Source organism: Puccinia triticina, chromosome 1A, assembly GCF_026914185.1.
Source record: "Puccinia triticina chromosome 1A, complete sequence".
In the NCBI taxonomy this organism is placed as follows: domain Eukaryota; kingdom Fungi; phylum Basidiomycota; class Pucciniomycetes; order Pucciniales; family Pucciniaceae; genus Puccinia; species Puccinia triticina.
The window spans coordinates 8,484,622-8,502,837 of NC_070558.1; the positions used below are offsets into that span (position 1 = coordinate 8,484,622).

Genomic DNA, 18,216 nt, shown 5'->3' on the forward strand with positions numbered 1-18,216 from the left:
AGAAAACATAACTCCAAAGAAAAGATGAAACAGAAAGAGAACAAACAGGACCAGATAAGGAGAAAGAGAAGGGAGAATAAGATGAAATGGAAATCACAAACAAAAAAGAGAATAAATCCACAGCAGTTGCTGTGTTAGGACCAAGAAAGATGAAAGAGATGCGGGAGGGGAAAAATGGGAAAAGGATATAGAAAGAGGGGGAGGAGACTGGGGAAGAGAAGTAATGGGGAGATAGAGAATTCTTGAAGTCTTGAGGGTCGTGATGCCTTGGGGGGGGGGGTGAGTGTTTATCTTGAGTCTTGCTGAGAATCCCACTGATATTGCGGGCAGCAAAGATGATGCTCCTGAATAGCTGACCACGAGATAGACCACCACAACGGGGGGAGCAGGAGCAGGTGCACTGAGATTTGGGGGAGTGAGTGGGATTTGGGAAGCCTGGGAGTCAAACACACAACCTCCAGGGTGCGTGGGGGCTCAGGGGAACAAGGTGCTTACCAGATATAACATGAAAACATCACTGAAGGCCCCCACACAGTACACTAAGGCAATAGACTTGGGCCCAAATATCCTTTGGACACTCTGGCTGGAGTATCCAATGGATGCTGAACTTTCAGGACTGTCAAGATGTCCATTGGACACTCTTGATTGGGAGTGTCCAATGGACGGTGTTTCTTGATGTCCAGTTGACATTTTGAGTGCCAAGTATCACTTGGACGCTTCTGCAAGTGTCCAAGTGATGCTCAGTGCACCTAAATATGCTGGATTTTCCCTGGAAATCCTCTTACTGTGCTCTCCAATTTTCCCTCCATGGTTGGAAAAGTAATGAACATTATGAGAAATTTGCAAGAAATTAGAAAATTTCCACATTTTTCATTTTTGTTTTCATTTTTTTTTTTTTTCATAATCATTCTTAGGAACTTATTTTCCACCCCTGTAGCCAATCTCATGACTTCAAGACTTTGGCCTGAGCTTCTGCATCCAAAAATGTGCAGCCAAAAACATTAGATGACCCACTGCACATATGGCTGATTATAAACAATTTGTGAAAGGTCCACCTAAGCCCCTGGCTCTGCATGAGCACTCAGGTTGGTATCACTTGGCTTAGTGATGAAAAATGTTACACAACAGAACACATGTGTTAATTTTTGTGACACATTCTTTAGCTGCTAAGTTTTGTCCCAAGGGAGTTAGAATTCTTGGACAAGTCCAGGGGAGCCTCAGATTACCCAGGGTTTGTGAATGAATTCAGAAAATCTCCTTGAAAGGATTTCTGTAGTAATGGATGAAAATTGGTTATAATTTGTTAAGTATTCAGCTAATTAGCCCCTGGTATTGCGGGGCACTCATCTTGGCATGATATGGCTGGGTGATGGTCTATGTGTCACACAAATGTGCGCGTGTACGTTTGTGTGACACAATGTGTCACAGAAATCCTCACATGTTACATGGTTGTGTGACAGTTGGCCCCTCAGCACCAAAGTCAAACTGTAGTACCAGAGCAACATCAGATTCAGACCTCCCACTAGAGCTGAAATTTTGCACCCGGGTACCCTCTGTGGTAACCCTGTTCCTACTCACATCATCATTCTTATATCATACAAAAACCTTCACATATCCATCATTATTATTCCAGATTCAGATTCTATACCTCATTTCATCCCTATTCACTCACTCATATCACCCTGAAATTCCCTTTGTATCAGAAGTTATTAGCATTCATAGTTTCATTGGTATTTTCCTGCTTCTTACCTTTCATCTACATCACATATTCTATTCATCATCACCATAACTACATATATTACATACATAACATAGCTTTCATCATCTGTAGTCATCATAGTACACATAACAACCCATCATTACATATCTCATTCATCATACTAGAGATGGCCAAACGGGTCCGGGTACCCGCGACCGTGACGGGTGCGGGTACTTGCTACAAATTTTTCCAATTTTGGACACCTGGACCCGGAAACGGCACCCGCCAACGGGTACCAGCGGTACTTGAGGCGGGTACCACGGGTACCCCCACTTCATTTTGCAAGTGGCCTATTGGGTGGCGATGGCCGGTCATCAAGTGCATACACACCCCTCTTGATGACCACACATCAAGCGAGGTACACATCCCACTTGATGACCATTCATCAAGTGGGATGCGCACTCCACTCAATGACCAGTCATTGAGTGGGGTGTAGGCCGGTCATTGAGTGGACTACACACCCCGCTTAATGTTTGGTCATCGCGTGGGATGTGGGGGTATGTACTCCGCTTGACAATGGCCGGTCATTGAGGGTGTGTACCCCTCTCAATGACCGTTTATTGATTGGGATGTGTAATCCGCTCAACGATGGCCGGTCATCAAAGGTTTGTACCCCTCTCAATGACCGTTCATCAACAGGAAGGAAGCTCTTATATCAGCATCCTTGGCATAGCTTACATTAGTACTAGTGTAGTTATAGATTTCCCTTCCCAGCTATATTCTCCCATTTGAGTAGTTCCACACCGCCGCGGGTGCAGGGCCTGAATTTTGACCCAGACTGGACACCCACACCTGTACCCAGCACCCACTGACAGGTACCTGCATACTTCCACGGGTACCTAACACGCCAATGGGCACTAAGGGCCAGCAGGGCTGTGCAGAATGGCAATTTGTGTGCGGGTAACTTCCTGAATTTGGATTCAGACTGGACACACTCACCTGCACCCAGCACCTGCTGGCGGGTACCTGCACACTTCAACAGGTACCTGCCAATTGGTACTAGGGGCCAGCTCTACCTCCCACAGTATCACTACACCCCATCCCAAGTTTTAACCATGTGTAAAAGAAACAACTTGAAAATAACTGGCAGCTTTTTGGTGTGCCCTCCCTGAAAATAAATACAAGAACTGTTTCAGAGAAACCTACTGGGTATGGGTTTACAAAGAGGTCAAAAATCATGATCATTGAAATATGAGGAACTTTTTTCAAGATTGAGGATCAAGTAAACCTTATCATTAAATTGGAATCATTTTCAGCATAGGTATGGCATACATTTTACACATACATTGCGCAGCACATTTGGTATGATTCCAGTTCATATAAAATTATTTTGTGGCAGACATGAAATTGTCTTCCAACCAGCATGTAACTGAGATCCAACCAAATCTATGAATGAGTTCAAATATGGAAACTGCATGCCAGTGCTAAGGAAACTCCCCTGGTGATAGTTCTATTGGTATTTGATTGCTTCTTAAATTTCATCTACATTACATATTTAATTCATTACACCACAGCTACATATATTACCTACATAAAATAGCTTTCATCATCTGTAGCCAACATAGCTGTACACATAAAAACCCATTATTACATATTTAATTTGTCATAAATAGAAATTACTAGTGCTCATCATTACTTCACTTTACCACTTCACTTCATTAATGCTCATCTTCAGACCTTTTACATTGTGCCACCTGTTTCAATCCAATTCATTGGCTTTAAACCAAGGATAAATTCACCATTATCTTTAGTTGGGAACCAATGGGAGGGCAAAGCTGGATGGAGCTGAGCGGAGCTGGCCTGGGTAATCAAATCTCCCAAACAGCCCTTTGCAGAAATTTTTTCATAGCCTAGTGGTTTGCAGCAGACTAACAGGCAGATCGCCGGTTCAATCCCCCCTGCCCCCACCCCCCCCGGTAGGGGGCAGGTCTTTAGGGGTTCCTGACAAATACCATATCTTCAACATATACTCCTAGTTTTGATTTGACAGGTTTTAGATGCAGCCCAAGGCTAAATTTAAACCCAGGGACATCATCCTCCAGAAGATTCTTTTGGAGTCAACTTCAGATTCTGAACCAGAGCAGCTTTTTGCCCCATTCCACCCTCCATTATGCCAAACAGAGGATTCCCTATGCCCAAAGGAGGTGCAGACCAAGCACTGGACTGTTACACAAGCTGCAGGGGACATGAAGCCTATGGGATACTTCAGCCAGAATTTAATCTAGATCTTAACAATAAATCCATAACAAAACAGAAATACTTTTTGTTGGATCCAACCTTCTTGGAAAATACAAGAAGTTCCTCTATTGATTTTGGGGGGGGGGGGGGGGGAAACCTTCTGCAGGGACCCTCCTAAGGAGGTACTTTTGTGCCATGTCAACCCAATGGGTGTAGAGAATTAGAAAATTTTCTTTTTTCAATCCTATCTGGCCACACCAATTTCCATGGTGTGATTATGTTTTTGTGCAACAAAATATACACAAGAACACAGAGCTTCTTTTTACATATTTGTTTTTAAAAAAATTGTGCCTTGAGTGCCCCTTGAATTCCTTTCTTGTGACTGACATGTTCCCCAATTCACTGTGTATTACACATATTCAGACTTGCATTGTGCAGAATCTGAAATAAACAATGTTACAACTCTTATTGCAGGTGAATTGGAAGGATTGAGGATGTGAAAAATATGTAGAAAGGTGGGGACAGCTTGGTGTGTCCCAGAAATCAAAGCTGGAGCAATAATGGCTTGGACACTCAGATGTGAGATTGATTTTAAAAAATTGCCCACCAAAAGAGGCAATTCTCTACTCCTGTGGTGTCACCATAGCCCGTAAGTCCCTCCTTTGGAGGTTGCTTTGCTCCCCCAAGGAGGGAATTAGCTAAGTTGGCCTGTCACCTATTCACATCAAATTTCTCATGTTTTGGTGAAGAAGGATCTCCTGAAAGGCACTTGAATAGTTAGGTTTGGAGTGCAAGAAGGCATGAATTTGTGTCCTGTATCAAATTTGGCCTCTTTTGGAAGGGACCTAGTTAATCTATATCCTGTATGGGCGGTTAGGGGGATCCTGGGGAGATGGAGCCCTCTGGGAGTCACAATTCAGGAGTCTTGGTAGGAAACTCCATGAGACCAGCAGGTAGGCATGACAATTGGGCGGGTTTGGGCCACCTGCGGGCTGCCTGTGTCAGGCCACAGAATAAACAGGCGGGTTGAGCCTGGTCAATTTGTCTCAAATCACCGCCTGGCCTGAAGTTGACACTGTTTAGCTTGCAGGCGGCCTCTGTGCCTGTTTAGCCCGCGGGCCTCAGCCAAATAACCAAAAAAGTGAAATGCAGTCAAACCTGTCTACCCTTTTAACTGCATAATCTGCCTATCAGCATAGAAAAAGACTCCCCCATATTCTTGATTTCCCTGCAAAGTCACCATCTCTAGGGGCATAACCTGTCTAAAGCCATACCAAAAGTCTTCTCCCAAGGTATGTCCTTAGACAGGTTTCACTGTAACTTGCATTTCTGCAACTCAGTTTGAGGATTTAATGTCAATGTCAACCGGTGTTGGAATGTGCCATGTCGACAGGCGGTGAAAGATGTCGAAGTCAATGCCAGATGGTGCTACAGGGTCAAAAACTCGGCCCTTCATGGCTGCTCAACGGGGGGCCTCCGGGGCAGACCGGGGGACGGCCTCTGCCCTGGGCTGCCTGAACCCGCCCGGTTTCAGTTGCGGGGCTGTCGGGTGGACCGACCCGAACCCGGCCTGAACCCAGCGGGCTCGGCCCTCGGGCGGCCGCTGGCCGTCCCGCCCGATTGCCATGCCTACCAGCGGAGTTTTCACCGAACTTCTTCTGAGGGGCGGGCAGGGGCCCCTCGCGCTTCGCGCGAGCCTCCGAACAGAGACCTTGCGGGGCCCTCCTTCAGAGAGGCTTTGTTAAGCTCGAGTTTTCACTGAGACCAGATAACCCACCTTTCCATCCACGCTTCCCCGAACTCGCCATATGCTAGTGTCGGGAGAATATTCAAGGAGCACACCATAGACCCGATCCTCCAAAAATAGAAAACGTTCTAAAACGTTCTTATTGGTCGAAAATCCTGACAACATGCCCACGATTTACCTGCATATTCATCTTCCATCCAGCCCAATGTTATGCAAAGCAAATGATTTCTGGAACTCACAGAGCTAAAAGCATCTTCAGGGAAGATGAACATTTGAACGAATTGTTTTACATTCTGCACATATTGGGTACAGGAGGCGCTAAATATTTTCCATTATTGTTGGCTGTGGCTACTGCTAGAAAACGAACCAACTTGAAAGAAGGCAGACTAACGCCTCTCACCTACCTATGTGCTGAAATCCAAAATTGCCTTTGATCTGGTCAATTATTATGGTCTATCAGTCTCAAGCCTTGCCTGTCTGACTCGGCCAACACCCCGCTTGGATTTATTGGTCTTGTTTTAATCAAGATATCGTCATGGAATATCTTTCCTCCCCAGAAGTTTTCGGCTTTTTCCATCTTTTAATTATTTGAGCGGCTCCGGATTTACTTCCATCTAACGGCCTTATCCTGACACAGTTGGCTTTTTCATCTGCATGAATTATCATAGGTAACTACTTACTGACTGACAAATCATAGGCTTGCTACTCGTACAATCATGTTCTAACTCCGCTTCGCATTTATTTCTTTCAAGCACATCAGACGTTATGATTCAGTATACTTACGCTTTGCCACCAGGTCAAAGGAAATATCGGCCTCGAGAGTGTACACTACTCGAATACCCTTCTGAGCAGAATATAAGCCCTTTCGGATGGCGAAACGCTACAGTGCCAGTGTTATGGTGTAGTATCAACAGGTCCACTAAATAAGGAAACACAAATAATTAAGATTACATACAATCCTTGGAGCTTCGCGTTTTCGAAGGTAATTTTGAAATTTACATCGAGGAGTTAACGAAACTGTGTAATAAATATACATTGAAGATTCCTATAAGTTCAGACTACATGTGGATAGCTTCCAATGTCGCCTGGAAACGCTCAGCGGCCATATCAAATGCTTCTCTCCATCGTTTATACCAATCCTTCCAACGTTGGTTGGAATGTTGATTAGATGTTTCAGAATCTTGACCATCAAGAAGGCTATTGATTATCTTCAATGTCTCTGCCACAGCTGCCTCAATATTTTCCGCTGGCTCTTGATTGAATGTGTCAGGGTGTGGATCGAATATGCCGATACTCTGGACATAATCATTGATGTCATATGCTAGCATGTGGGTAGACTGCATCAAAGCGATATGATATCTGCTTGACATTCGCGAGATTGGATGGGCTTCGCTGTTCGTTGGCTTGGACATTTTGTTGAGAAGGAGCCGCGACAGCTTGATCATTAAAATTGCCTCGCGATATAGTTGTTGAATTCGCACTGCTTGGGGACTATTCGCTTCTTGAGTGAGAGCCTCGGCCGTGTAGCTGAGTGTCTCGTCCATTTTGCTGACCAAAGATTGCCACATTGATTGGAACGTCCGAATCTCCGTCCGAGAAAACTGGTCCACAGCTACTTCTATGCATTGTCCCACATACCGAACGCTTGACTTCAATGAATTTCTGATTTCGATCTGGTTTTTCGAATCTTCAGATAGTGGCAGCCTGATGTAATATAAGGAGAAGTGCCTTGCCAGTTGTTTGAAAACGGCCAATACCTTCTCTTTCACTGAAGATGAAAAACCGGACATCGTAGAAGAATCTTTATTGCTTGAAATGTGAAGCGGCTGCGTCGGAGTCCATATCGGGGCTGTTATCAAAGCATTTATTTGATCAAGGATAGTATCAATTTGGAACAGGGTTTGACAAATGGACCAGAGCTGGTATATTGGGTCTCTGGATAGGAGAAAGGGATGGCAGAACACGTCTGCAGTTTCGTAGATGCGTCCTTTGAGGGATATCAGAAATAATACTAGAACTTGGTTGAACTGTCCATGGGAAATGTGCGTATAGGCTCTCCTGAGCTGGCCGTCTTGATCCAATCCAACAGCGTAATTTTGCGCTTTCGAAACCAACCGTTGAAAGCTCGCGAGGACAAATTCTAATTATAAGAGGAAACGCATAATGAGAATGGCTTTTAATGAATTTTGTTTTTGCTAACTTGATGGACTGACCCTCGTAATAATCTAATGCCTGATTTTGCTGTGCCATCGTGTTCAAATTATCTTCAAAATCTGTTGAGATAATCCCGGCGGATATGCTTCTCAAGGGTATAGGTAGCACAATCTGGATAGGTGATGCCGGAGTTGAACTTGAAGGTTGGGAAGTTTTGCTGGACTCTTTCGGTCTTGAATCGATTAGATGACTTTCAGCACTGCGCGGCTTCTTCGGGATGCACAAAATTGGGCAAAGGGTCCAGTGATGAAGCAAATATGCCTTGAAGCTGGAGAGAGTGTGTGTTGTTCGAAAAGCAGGAGGTAGGAAAAACCTGAGAGGAAGTTCTGATTCAGGTGCGAAGAGGTACTCCAGAGATAGTAATGGACAAAGGGCCAAGACACCAGCGTTTATATGCGAGAGTCCCGAGAAGTTGAAGGTACGAAGAGGCCCCCAGACATGCTCAGCCTCACCATAAACAAATTGTTCCGCGCTCAGTTCAATTATGCAGGCCACGCTTGTAACCAAAATGAGTAGAAGGACATCCTGAGGGAAAGACCTGGAAAGGTCTGGTCATCATATCACCGACACTCATTCAAGTCACACGGAACCATTCATTTCTACCAACAGTTGGTCATCTAATTTTCAATTAAGATTGGTGCCCCCTGTATTTTATACAGGCAGCAACCAGGGCTATAGAGGGCTGAGAATAATAACCCGAATTCAAACTTTCCTAAACAAATATCTATCAAAAACCCTTAAAACGCATGGGAGGAACTTTTTAAGGTTATTCGGAGCCAACGCGGGCACCTGCGCGCACCTAAGTGGGGACGTGACGAGCGAGGCGACCTAAGGGAACAATCCAGACCACCTTCGGAGTCGAAAGACTGGTCAAAGGCCATGTGACTTATACATGCGCAACAAAGGAGAGGATAAGCAGTTGTTCGAAGCAACACCAATTTGGATATTGAAAGAGTGTATAGGCGGAGCCGGTAGGATTGACATGCAAATTTTGAGACACCAATCCCAAAATCTGAGCAGAGTGACAGGTTGAAGCAGTCACCTCCGGAGATGGTTTTAATCTATTTGGGGGGTTCAAAATTGAAATTTGTACAACTTTAGAACCCGTTTTAAAGTGTTTATGAACATTTTTTTGTTTGAAATTTGACAAGTTGTACGGAGTGATCAGCAAAACACAATCATCATGTCCTGTACAGTTTGCCAGAATTTTAAAATTATGGTCATACCAATCAGAAGGTCAAAAAAGGGTGGCAACGGAGCAGTTGCATGTGAAATAGTTATCTAGAATTAGCACTGCAATAAATACAATACATGCAGTGTATAATGTAAATGTTTTTAATTATAGATGCATACCTACCTGTCCAATTTTTTATTTTTAGCCACCATCTGTATGATAATGGCTAAAAACTAAAAATTGTAAATCTGGTATGCATCTTCAATGAAGTACATTTACCATATAGTTACACTCCATGCATTGTGTTTGTTGCAGTGTTGCTACAGGGATTAGCGGTAAAAAATAATTAAGAAAATGGTAAAAGGGAAACTTAGGCCCCGTTTGGAGCCAATATAAATATAGGTGATATGATCATTTGTAAATTCAATAAAAAATACAAAACTCAACATAAAGAATCCAATTTTTTTTTGTAGGAAACCTACAGTACTGGTCTCATCAACTATGAAGTCAGATTTAACTGATTCAGCCATCTTCAGCACCATAATACCATTATATTGCTTTGTTTTGGTCAAAAGCGATATAATGGTACTACAGTACTGAATATGGCTGAATCAGTTGAATCTGACTTCATAATTGAAGAGACCAGTATTGTAGGTTGCCTAGAAGAAATATTTGGAGGCTTTATGTTGCATTTTGTAGTTTTCATTGAATTAACCAATGATTATATCACCTATATTTATATTGGCTCCAAACAAAGCCTTATTTTGGTTCATAATGCAGTTGAAGTAACAGAGATGTAGCAAATATGTCCATACACAAGTGCTATAGTGGATGACTTCCCATCAAGATCTGTGGGCCTGCCAGAGGTGATCTGGAGCCCAAAAAGCTAGATTTCCCTGTGAAAGGCTAGACTTTTTGCGTCTAAACTCAGGGTGTAAACGGGTTGGGTTTGGGTCAAAAAACAGCGCCCAAACCCAACCCAACATTTAGCGCGGGTTGGGTTGGGTTGGGACAGATTTTAAAATATGCTGCCCAAACCCGACCCAATGTCATACTATTTTGGGTCGGGTCCGGGTCAGGTCGGTTTGGGTCTTGGGTCAACCCAATCTCATAGGCGCCAAAAGCCCCCAACTTGACTGTTGGAGGCGTCATAGTCGGGTCGCAGGCTGACCCAATTGGGAAATAGGCTGCCCAAACCCAACCCAACAATTTTACAAGTCCGGTTGGGTTGGGTTTGGGTCATGTCATTTTCTTCAAGAATGTGCCCAAACCCAACCCAAAACCCAACAGGTCTCGGGTTGGTTTTGGGTCGGCCCGACCCATTTACATCCTGAGTCTAAACCAACATTTTTGGGAGTCCCAGATTGCACAGGAAGTCATCCAGTCCTTGCAGGCATTGAGCCAGTTCAGATATGGTTCTGTTAGAAATTGAGTGAAACAGCACAACTGAAAATAAGTGATTGAACAGAGTTGTGAGGCAAGGTAATGCTAAGAGCTGGACTCTTCTGGCAACACCTGCTGATGGAGAGTATAAGGGGTGCTATCTAGAAGATAGTAGGTGTTTTATTTCAAAGAAATAAAAAGAAAAGGACAAAAAAGAGGGGCCCAACGGAGTGGGGGAGGTTTTGGTCCCTCTGAAATGGAGCTGGGGCCTGCAGAGCAGGGGTGGTTGATATCCTAGGAAGTGGAGGATATGACAAGTGGGTTGAATCAGGGAAAGGGAGTAACTTATTTGTATAAGTATCTCCAGATGCTGCAACTAGCTCGGTGCAAGATGTTGAACTTGTGAAAATTATGGTCCAAGTGAAGTGGGTATTGAACCCACAACCTTGTGTACTGTGAGAGTCAAACTCACATACTCAGCATTCATGAGTGATGCTCTAACCATTGAGCTAAGTACACATTGCATGGAAATGAGTTTGAGGTGATGACACATATAATATGCAATGTGTACTTAGCTCAATGGTTAGAGCATCACTCATGAATGCTGAGTATGTGAGTTCAACTCTCACAGTACATGAGGTTGTGGGTTCAATACCCACTTCACTCGGACCATACTTTTCACAAGTTCAATACAAGAGAATACAATTGGGCTTGATACAACGAGTCAAAGAGAGTCTTGAAGAGTTTCAAAAGACAAAGGAGTTCAGGTTCTTGATTTGGTGTAAAAAGCAGGGGATACCAACCTCCTTTTATCTTCTAGCTTCCTCCTTGTTATGACCGTGGAGTCATTTTTTAAGCCATTCTGAGGGAGTTGCACTTTGTTGGAGATGGTTGGAAATATGCCACTGTCTCCGATCTTGGGAATTGAAGTCATTTTATCCTTTAGGTGACATATTTGTAAAAGAAGGCTGACACCCACTGTTGTTGCGGCAAAAGGATTCTTGCTCCTTTGGTAATAATATCTCTTTTGTTCATGTAATAATGGTTTTATTGTCATGATGGCTTGTGAAGCGTAGCAAGCTGACAAGAGTGGAGGAGGCAGGTGTTGGATAAAGCCCCTGTCACTGTCAGGCAACCCTTAAGGTACAGACCAGTTTGTTGAGCCCTTATACTGCTGACAACGCACAAGGACTTACCAGTCCCACTGCACAAATAGGTAAATCTAAAGAGAAGGCCTGAACCTGATTAGCCAGTGAAAATTAATGTAGGGCTTGAGGGCTTCCTGTGGGATAAAATTCTTGATCTAGAGGGAAATCCTAAAACTTATTGGCTGGTAAAAATCAATTGAGATCAAGTTTTCACCAGCAAATAAGATTTAAAACCTCCCACTAAATCAAAACATATAGGTGACAGAAATTCCTGTTGAGGTTGTATGGTGTTTTCTGTCTCTTTCCTCATGTTTCTCTGCTTCAAACCTATCATGTACATATAACAGTCCGTGACATCTCCATGTTGTAGTCACCTGGAGCAGCAGACGTGGAAGGCTCTTTCCTCATCCTTCCACAAACATCATCTCTGCTTTCTGCTGTTCCAGGTGAGTTTCTTCATTGTTTCTTTCTTCTCTGTTTCTTTTCTTCTTTCCTCTGATGCAATGATAAATCATCTTTCCACAAACATCATCTCTGCTTTCTGTTGTTCCAGATTTATCACTGCAACAATTCCTTCACTTCTTTTTGACTAAATGACTTAAGTTAGAGGGGGGCTCTAAAGCTTGTTTTCTGGTGATAATGAATTGATCTAAATCAGTTTGCATCAGCCAGTGTATACCTTTCCGTTCAGATAAATCAATCATTTTAGCCAAAAGGAAGTCCTTCAATCAGCATTTATTTTTCACCCCCAAATAAGGTTTAGGGCCTTTCTCTATATGACACCATTAAGGGAACCAAACTTTCAGCCTTAGAGCCTGTGCAGCTGGCCTGAAGTCTGCCTTTTCTACTTTCTTATATCTCAATTACCTTGTATCTTTTTTGCCTTAAGGTTTTGTCTTCTTTTGATTTCAGACTCTTTTTCCCCACGAAATTTCAACCCTAGTGTCAACTGGCCACTTTTCAATAGCTCAACTCCTTCATAGAGTTCTTGAGTTCTGACAAGCATGCACAGCAGTGATGTGTAAGCGCTGCCAGGCACCCCTAAACACATGTAAATATGTGATTATGTCAGCCAAACTTCAAATACCTTGAAGTCAGGACCCCTACATGAAGCTGGAGGATACACAGACTTCAGATAACCAGAACCACCCCCAGAGACACCCCAGTATCACCAACCAAAGGCCACCACACTCCCAGTATCACCACCGGGAGTATTGACAATTATTACCCTTTTTCACTGAAAATTGAGTATCTTGGAGGAACACCTCTCTGTCTCTTGACTGATTTATCTCCTTTTTTGATTTTTCTCTTTTCTTTTGATCACAGGTCTACATTTATCCAGATCTCTTACCAAAGTACCCCTCTGATTGAACACCCTTCTTTTTCTGTAGTTTTTTTAAGAAACAAACCACATAGGTTTCCCTTTAAAGAACCTTGACTATCATCTACCTAATCTCAAAAATTGTGGCTAATTAGACTTGTCTAATTCAGAGTCTTTTCATGTTTCATTGTGAGCAGAGGCTGTCTGCCTCTGCTGGGATATTCAAGGTTCAGACTCCACCTCCTCCAATTCAGGATCCAGCTTCATTAAATTCTTTTGTTTCTTTTCTCTTTTTCTTTCTTTTACTCCTGTGTTTTCTTCTATCTTTGACATGCAGACTACCTCAGCTTTGGGAGTTCTGTTCTCTGGTTGTTGTTTGGTTGCAGAGTGTTGCACAGCTGTTTTTCAGGGTGTAAACGGGTTGGGTTTGGGTAGAAAAACAGTGCCCAAACCCAACCCAACATTCAGTGTGAGATTTTAAAATATGCTGCCCAAACCCAAACCCAACATCATGCTATTTTGGGTTGGGTTAGTTTGGGTCTTGGGTTGACCCAACCTATTAGATGCCAAAAACCCCCAACTTGACTTTTGGAGGCTTCATAGTCATTTCGCAGGCTGACCCAATTAGAAAATAAGCTTCCCAAACCCAACCAAAAAATTTTACTAGTTGGGTTGGGTTGGGTTTGGGTCATGTGATTTTCTCCCAATTTACACCCTGATTTGTTGTGCTGATTGTTCTGGCGGTTTTCCAAATTTTGTTGTTGTCTTAGAGGCAGATGTACGTCAGGCACACACCGCTCACCCTAGACTATATTTCAAGCTCCACCTGAGCTTGGACAAGTCCCCCATGCAATTTCCATCCTGATCAAAGGAGGATACCATCACTTTTTTGATCCTGATCCTGATTCTTTCTGAGTTACGCCACAGTTTTTGATCATATTCCCTGATTCCTTTCCGCATTCCTGCCCTCTGCCTCTGCAATTTTCATAGTTTTGAACCTTGTGCATCCCACCTCTGCCTCTCTGAAACCGTTTGTTGGACCTATTTCCTCTGAATATTATTCCTACAACTCCACCAAGGGTATCCATTCCCTCAGTCTCTGGATAAATCCACCCCCGACCCCGCTATCAGTGTTTTTATCCTGTTTCTGATTGATATTTTACAGATTGCCACAAGGGCAGCTTCATAACACTTTGCCCTCACTGTTCTGCCTAAGGTCTGGCACTGTAGGAGCTCCATAATGTTCACACTTTTTGCAGCACTTTCTGTCCAGTCTTCCACTCTAACACCCCCGGTTAAACCTAACCATAAAAAATTGGTACATGGGGTGTGTTACCTCTGGGGTGCAATTATGGTGTTCAAAGTTGGTTTGCATAATTTTATGCATGCATAAATCATAAAATCTTTTTTGCAGGGGATATGACTGTCTGATTATGTAATACAAAATTTCCTCACCAAAATGTTTTTATGTTTTTATGATTTATGCATGCATAAAATTATGCATACCAACTTTGAACACCATAAATGTTACATGCCGGGATACATGTTGAATATTGCATGTGTACATGTGTTACATTGTGTGTGTACATGTTGCTTACGGGTTGCATGGTGCTTGTTCATGAAACAGGTCGTGTGTACATGTTACATTTCACAAATGGGTTACACTGTTTGTAAACTTCCTGCATGGGGGTTACATGGTGCAGGACATTCATGCGGGTACTTGTGGTTTACATGCTGCAAGAACATCTTACATGGGGGTTGTGGGTTGCAGAAACATGTTACATGGGGATTGTGTGCTGCAGGAAAACTTTAAATTTGCACAAGCTTGATACATAGATTACTTGTTGTAAATTTTGCATGGGGTTACTTGGTGTGTATCTGCGCAAATATGTTGTACAGGGGTTACATGTTGCAAAACAATTTATGTAATATGGTGGTAAATTTTACAAATTTACATGGTGTTACTTGTTGCTGAAATATTTATGTGGTGCTTATATGCCGAAATATGTTTCACAGGGGGTACATTTTGCATAACAATTTATGTAATATGGTTGTAAATCTCACAAATTTACATGGTGTTACTTGTTGCTGAAATATTTATGCCGTGTTTATATGCGGAAATATGTTGTACAGAGGTTACATGTTGCATAACAATTTTATACAGGAGTTGGTTGCAGTGCCCGCAGACGGCTCCCAAAGAGGTCCTCTGCAAAGGGCCAATTAGGCGGTAACTCACTTTTACCTTTTCAAAGAAATATTCAAAAAATTATATACATGACTCTGCAAAAAAACATAGTTGGGAGAACAACTCCCAAAACTGGTTCCAGCAACATAGATCCAGAAATGGGAGTTGTTTTTTCAAAATTTGGGAGGTGTTTTTCCAAGACTCTATTTAAATTTGACATGTGCTCTGATTATTAAGGTTGAATCTGGTTTGCCCCAATTAGAGACCGCCAAGAAATATGGGAGTGGTCTTGAATGATAGTGCTTTTAGATTGGCCAGCATTGATGTATCTGGGAGGAAGTGCTATGTAAGGTCTTGTTTTTTTGATTGGATGATGAAGGAGGGGCTGACTAGATTTGGTTGTTGTTGTCAAGCTCAAAGATGGAGATGATGGCTTGGAGCATGCCCATCTGGCTGGTGATATTGACATCCTGGAGGTTTTTGTCCTCCTTTTTTGCTCAACCAAATGGGCTTTCCCACATTGCTGAGGATGTGGTATTTCCTGGGTTGGGCTGGTGCTGATGCTCATTTCTGTTCTTATGCTTGTGGGGTGTCACCAGGGGAGATATGTTCCCACTCCCCAGGGAGTGCCAGAGCTGAATTTGATGTGAGTTTTGGTCGGATGTGAGCCTGATGTGCATCATTAACTCATCCCTAAATGAATTGAAGTGGATGCAGAAGTGAGTCAAAAGTCAGTCAGAATTGATTTGGGAGTCAACACAATGTGGTGTAGAATTCTTTTGTTTTCTAGGTACAACTAGAGGAAAAAATATGATGAAATGATATTTCACCCCAGTCCAACTCATCAATTGCTCCTGTTTGATGATGTCAAAGGATAGGAAAGCAAAATTGCCATTCTTGAATGTAATTCCTGTAAAAAAAATGAGTTTCTTGTAATTCACATTATATGCCCTCATGTACAAAAATCAAAGTAAAAGTCAACTTGGTATTATTGGGTTTAGAGTTTTGGAATGTGGTAATGTTGCAGTAAAATTAGTGAAACCCATTTTCTTGGGAATGCTGTAATTAATTTGAATTTGGCTAAAAAAATGGTGATAAACTATTGTATTGGGGTGAAAGTCTGAGGTAAGTCAAGGTTGGATTGCAGTTCCACCCCAGTTTGGCCACATATCCTGGCCTCTTCTTTTTTGCACTTTGCTAATAGTCACCCTAATGTACGCGCGTACATTGAGTTGGAAATATCACAGGATGGGCCTTTCACAGCCACATCCAAGTATATTAAAGTCTCAGGTTTGTAGAAAAAAAATTCAAGGGTTCCCCCTACAACTTGGCAAAATACAAAAAAAAAATCAAAGGTTTTGCCTCCTACAAAACATGGGACACCAGGGCATGAGGGGACAACACAAATAATAAATACAAAAAAAAATGGACACAAACAAATCCCGCTCCCTGCCACCCAGCGCAGCAAGCTGGCGCATCATGGCCCAACGCCCATCCCTGTCTAGCAGGGTTAAAAAGCGTTGGGAAGAGGACCCCCAGCCCAAAAGCACAGGGGGGTCCCCAAATATCCCCCGCCGGACTGCGCAATTGCAACAGCGGACGGGGGTGAGGTGACCACCTGACTGGAAATACAGCCCGGCAGGTCGCCTGAAGCTAAATCCCTCCCACCCCCCCCCCCCCCCTTTTATACCCGACATTCACCAAACCCCCACTCTCATTATCTCATCATACACGACACCGCCCGCCGCCCAACGACCGCCGCCCCACCAACCGCACCACGCCACAGCTCTTCGCCCGAGTATCAGACCCATAAAACTCCCCGCCACGCCCCCTCGCCTTCACAATTGCCTACGAGACGCCCGCGGCCAGAACTACCGTCGAGACGCCCCCAACACCAACTACACACCCGGGCGAATCGGGACAAGCCCCTGCGCCCACCTGACGCAGGAGTCATACATGCGCCAGGTGGGCGTTACAGGACGCCAGCGTGACCATGAGTCACGCTGGCGCCACCGTCATACATGGCGGGCCGCCCGAGCCTAGAGGGCGTCAGGTCAACCGTGATATTGACAGGTGCCGCTGAGGGCGTGGGCCAGGCGCCTCCCCGGGTGGCCAGCCATGCGTCATGGTTGAGCTGGCGTCAGGCTGTGCCGCGAACTGGGGTCGGCAGCCGATTGCACAGCTCATCCTGACGCCGGCTGGGACCCGCAGCGAGCAGGCGTCCGCATGTTGCCCGCCGGCCTGGTTTGCCGCTTGGGCGCCTCGAGGGGGCGTCAGGCCGGGTGGCTCGTTGGGTTGCGACCTCTGGCCGGTCAAGGGGCGATATGATGGGGGATCGGCATGATCTTCTCATATGCCCCTATCCGCCTGCCAACGACCACCCGTCATTGTTTCAGACGACAGCGACCTCAAACGTGCAACATGCACATACATACAAAACAGGGTCGTGTCACACCCCAGCCCCGCCCCCAAGAGTGCACTTGGGTCGGTTACCTCGGTTCCCCGCCTGGGGGGGAAGAGGGTTGGAGAAGAAATAGACCGGTAGAGAAGAGGCCTTTGGCGGCGCGGAGGAGGACGATAGGGCCGAGCAGGGACAGCAAGGCGGCCGGAGGGAGCCATCGCTCGGCGGTCATGGTTGTCAACCTCTGCGGCGCCCCGTCCTGTAAGACAAAAAGTCTTTGAGGATGGTGGGCACGTTAGATCACAAGCTTCTATGGAGCGGTGAGCTAAGGGCACAACAGACAAACCTTTGAGGATGGTGGGCACGTTAGATCACAAGCTTCTACGGAGCGGTGAGCTAAGGGCACGACAGACAAACCTAAGGCGCAAAGCCGATACGAGCACGGTGAGTATAGTGACAAAGTTGGTGAGTTGATATTACTTGCACACCTTTGAGAATGGTGGGCACGTCAGATCACAAGCTTCTACGGAGCGGTGAGCTAAGGGCACAACAGACAAACCTAAGAGAGTGGGCAGGAATGAGAACGTGAGAAACATCGGTGAGAAGATAAGAGACGGACCTAAGGCGCAAAGCCGATACGAGCACGGTGAGTATAGTGACAAAGTTGGTGAGTTAAAGAAACAGGATTGCGGGGACAAGATCGGGA

General features: G+C 44.3%; 2 protein-coding genes across 2 annotated transcripts; both read right to left on the reverse strand.

The window, feature by feature from the left end:
* Positions 1-6,742: 6,742 nt before the first annotated feature.
* Positions 6,743-7,934, reverse strand: PtA15_1A943 (uncharacterized protein; the record flags this gene model as incomplete). Its single annotated transcript, XM_053166023.1, has 2 exons — positions 6,743-7,824; positions 7,898-7,934. The coding sequence occupies 2 exons, from the start codon at positions 7,932-7,934 to the stop codon at positions 6,743-6,745; spliced, it is 1,119 nt and encodes a 372-aa protein (XP_053017156.1).
* A 9,487-nt stretch (positions 7,935-17,421) lies between these two features.
* Positions 17,422-17,742, reverse strand: PtA15_1A944 (uncharacterized protein; the record flags this gene model as incomplete). The annotated part of the gene is made up of 2 exons (XM_053166024.1): positions 17,422-17,476; positions 17,603-17,742. The coding sequence occupies 2 exons, from the start codon at positions 17,740-17,742 to the stop codon at positions 17,422-17,424; spliced, it is 195 nt and encodes a 64-aa protein (XP_053017157.1).
* Positions 17,743-18,216: the final 474 nt, after the last annotated feature.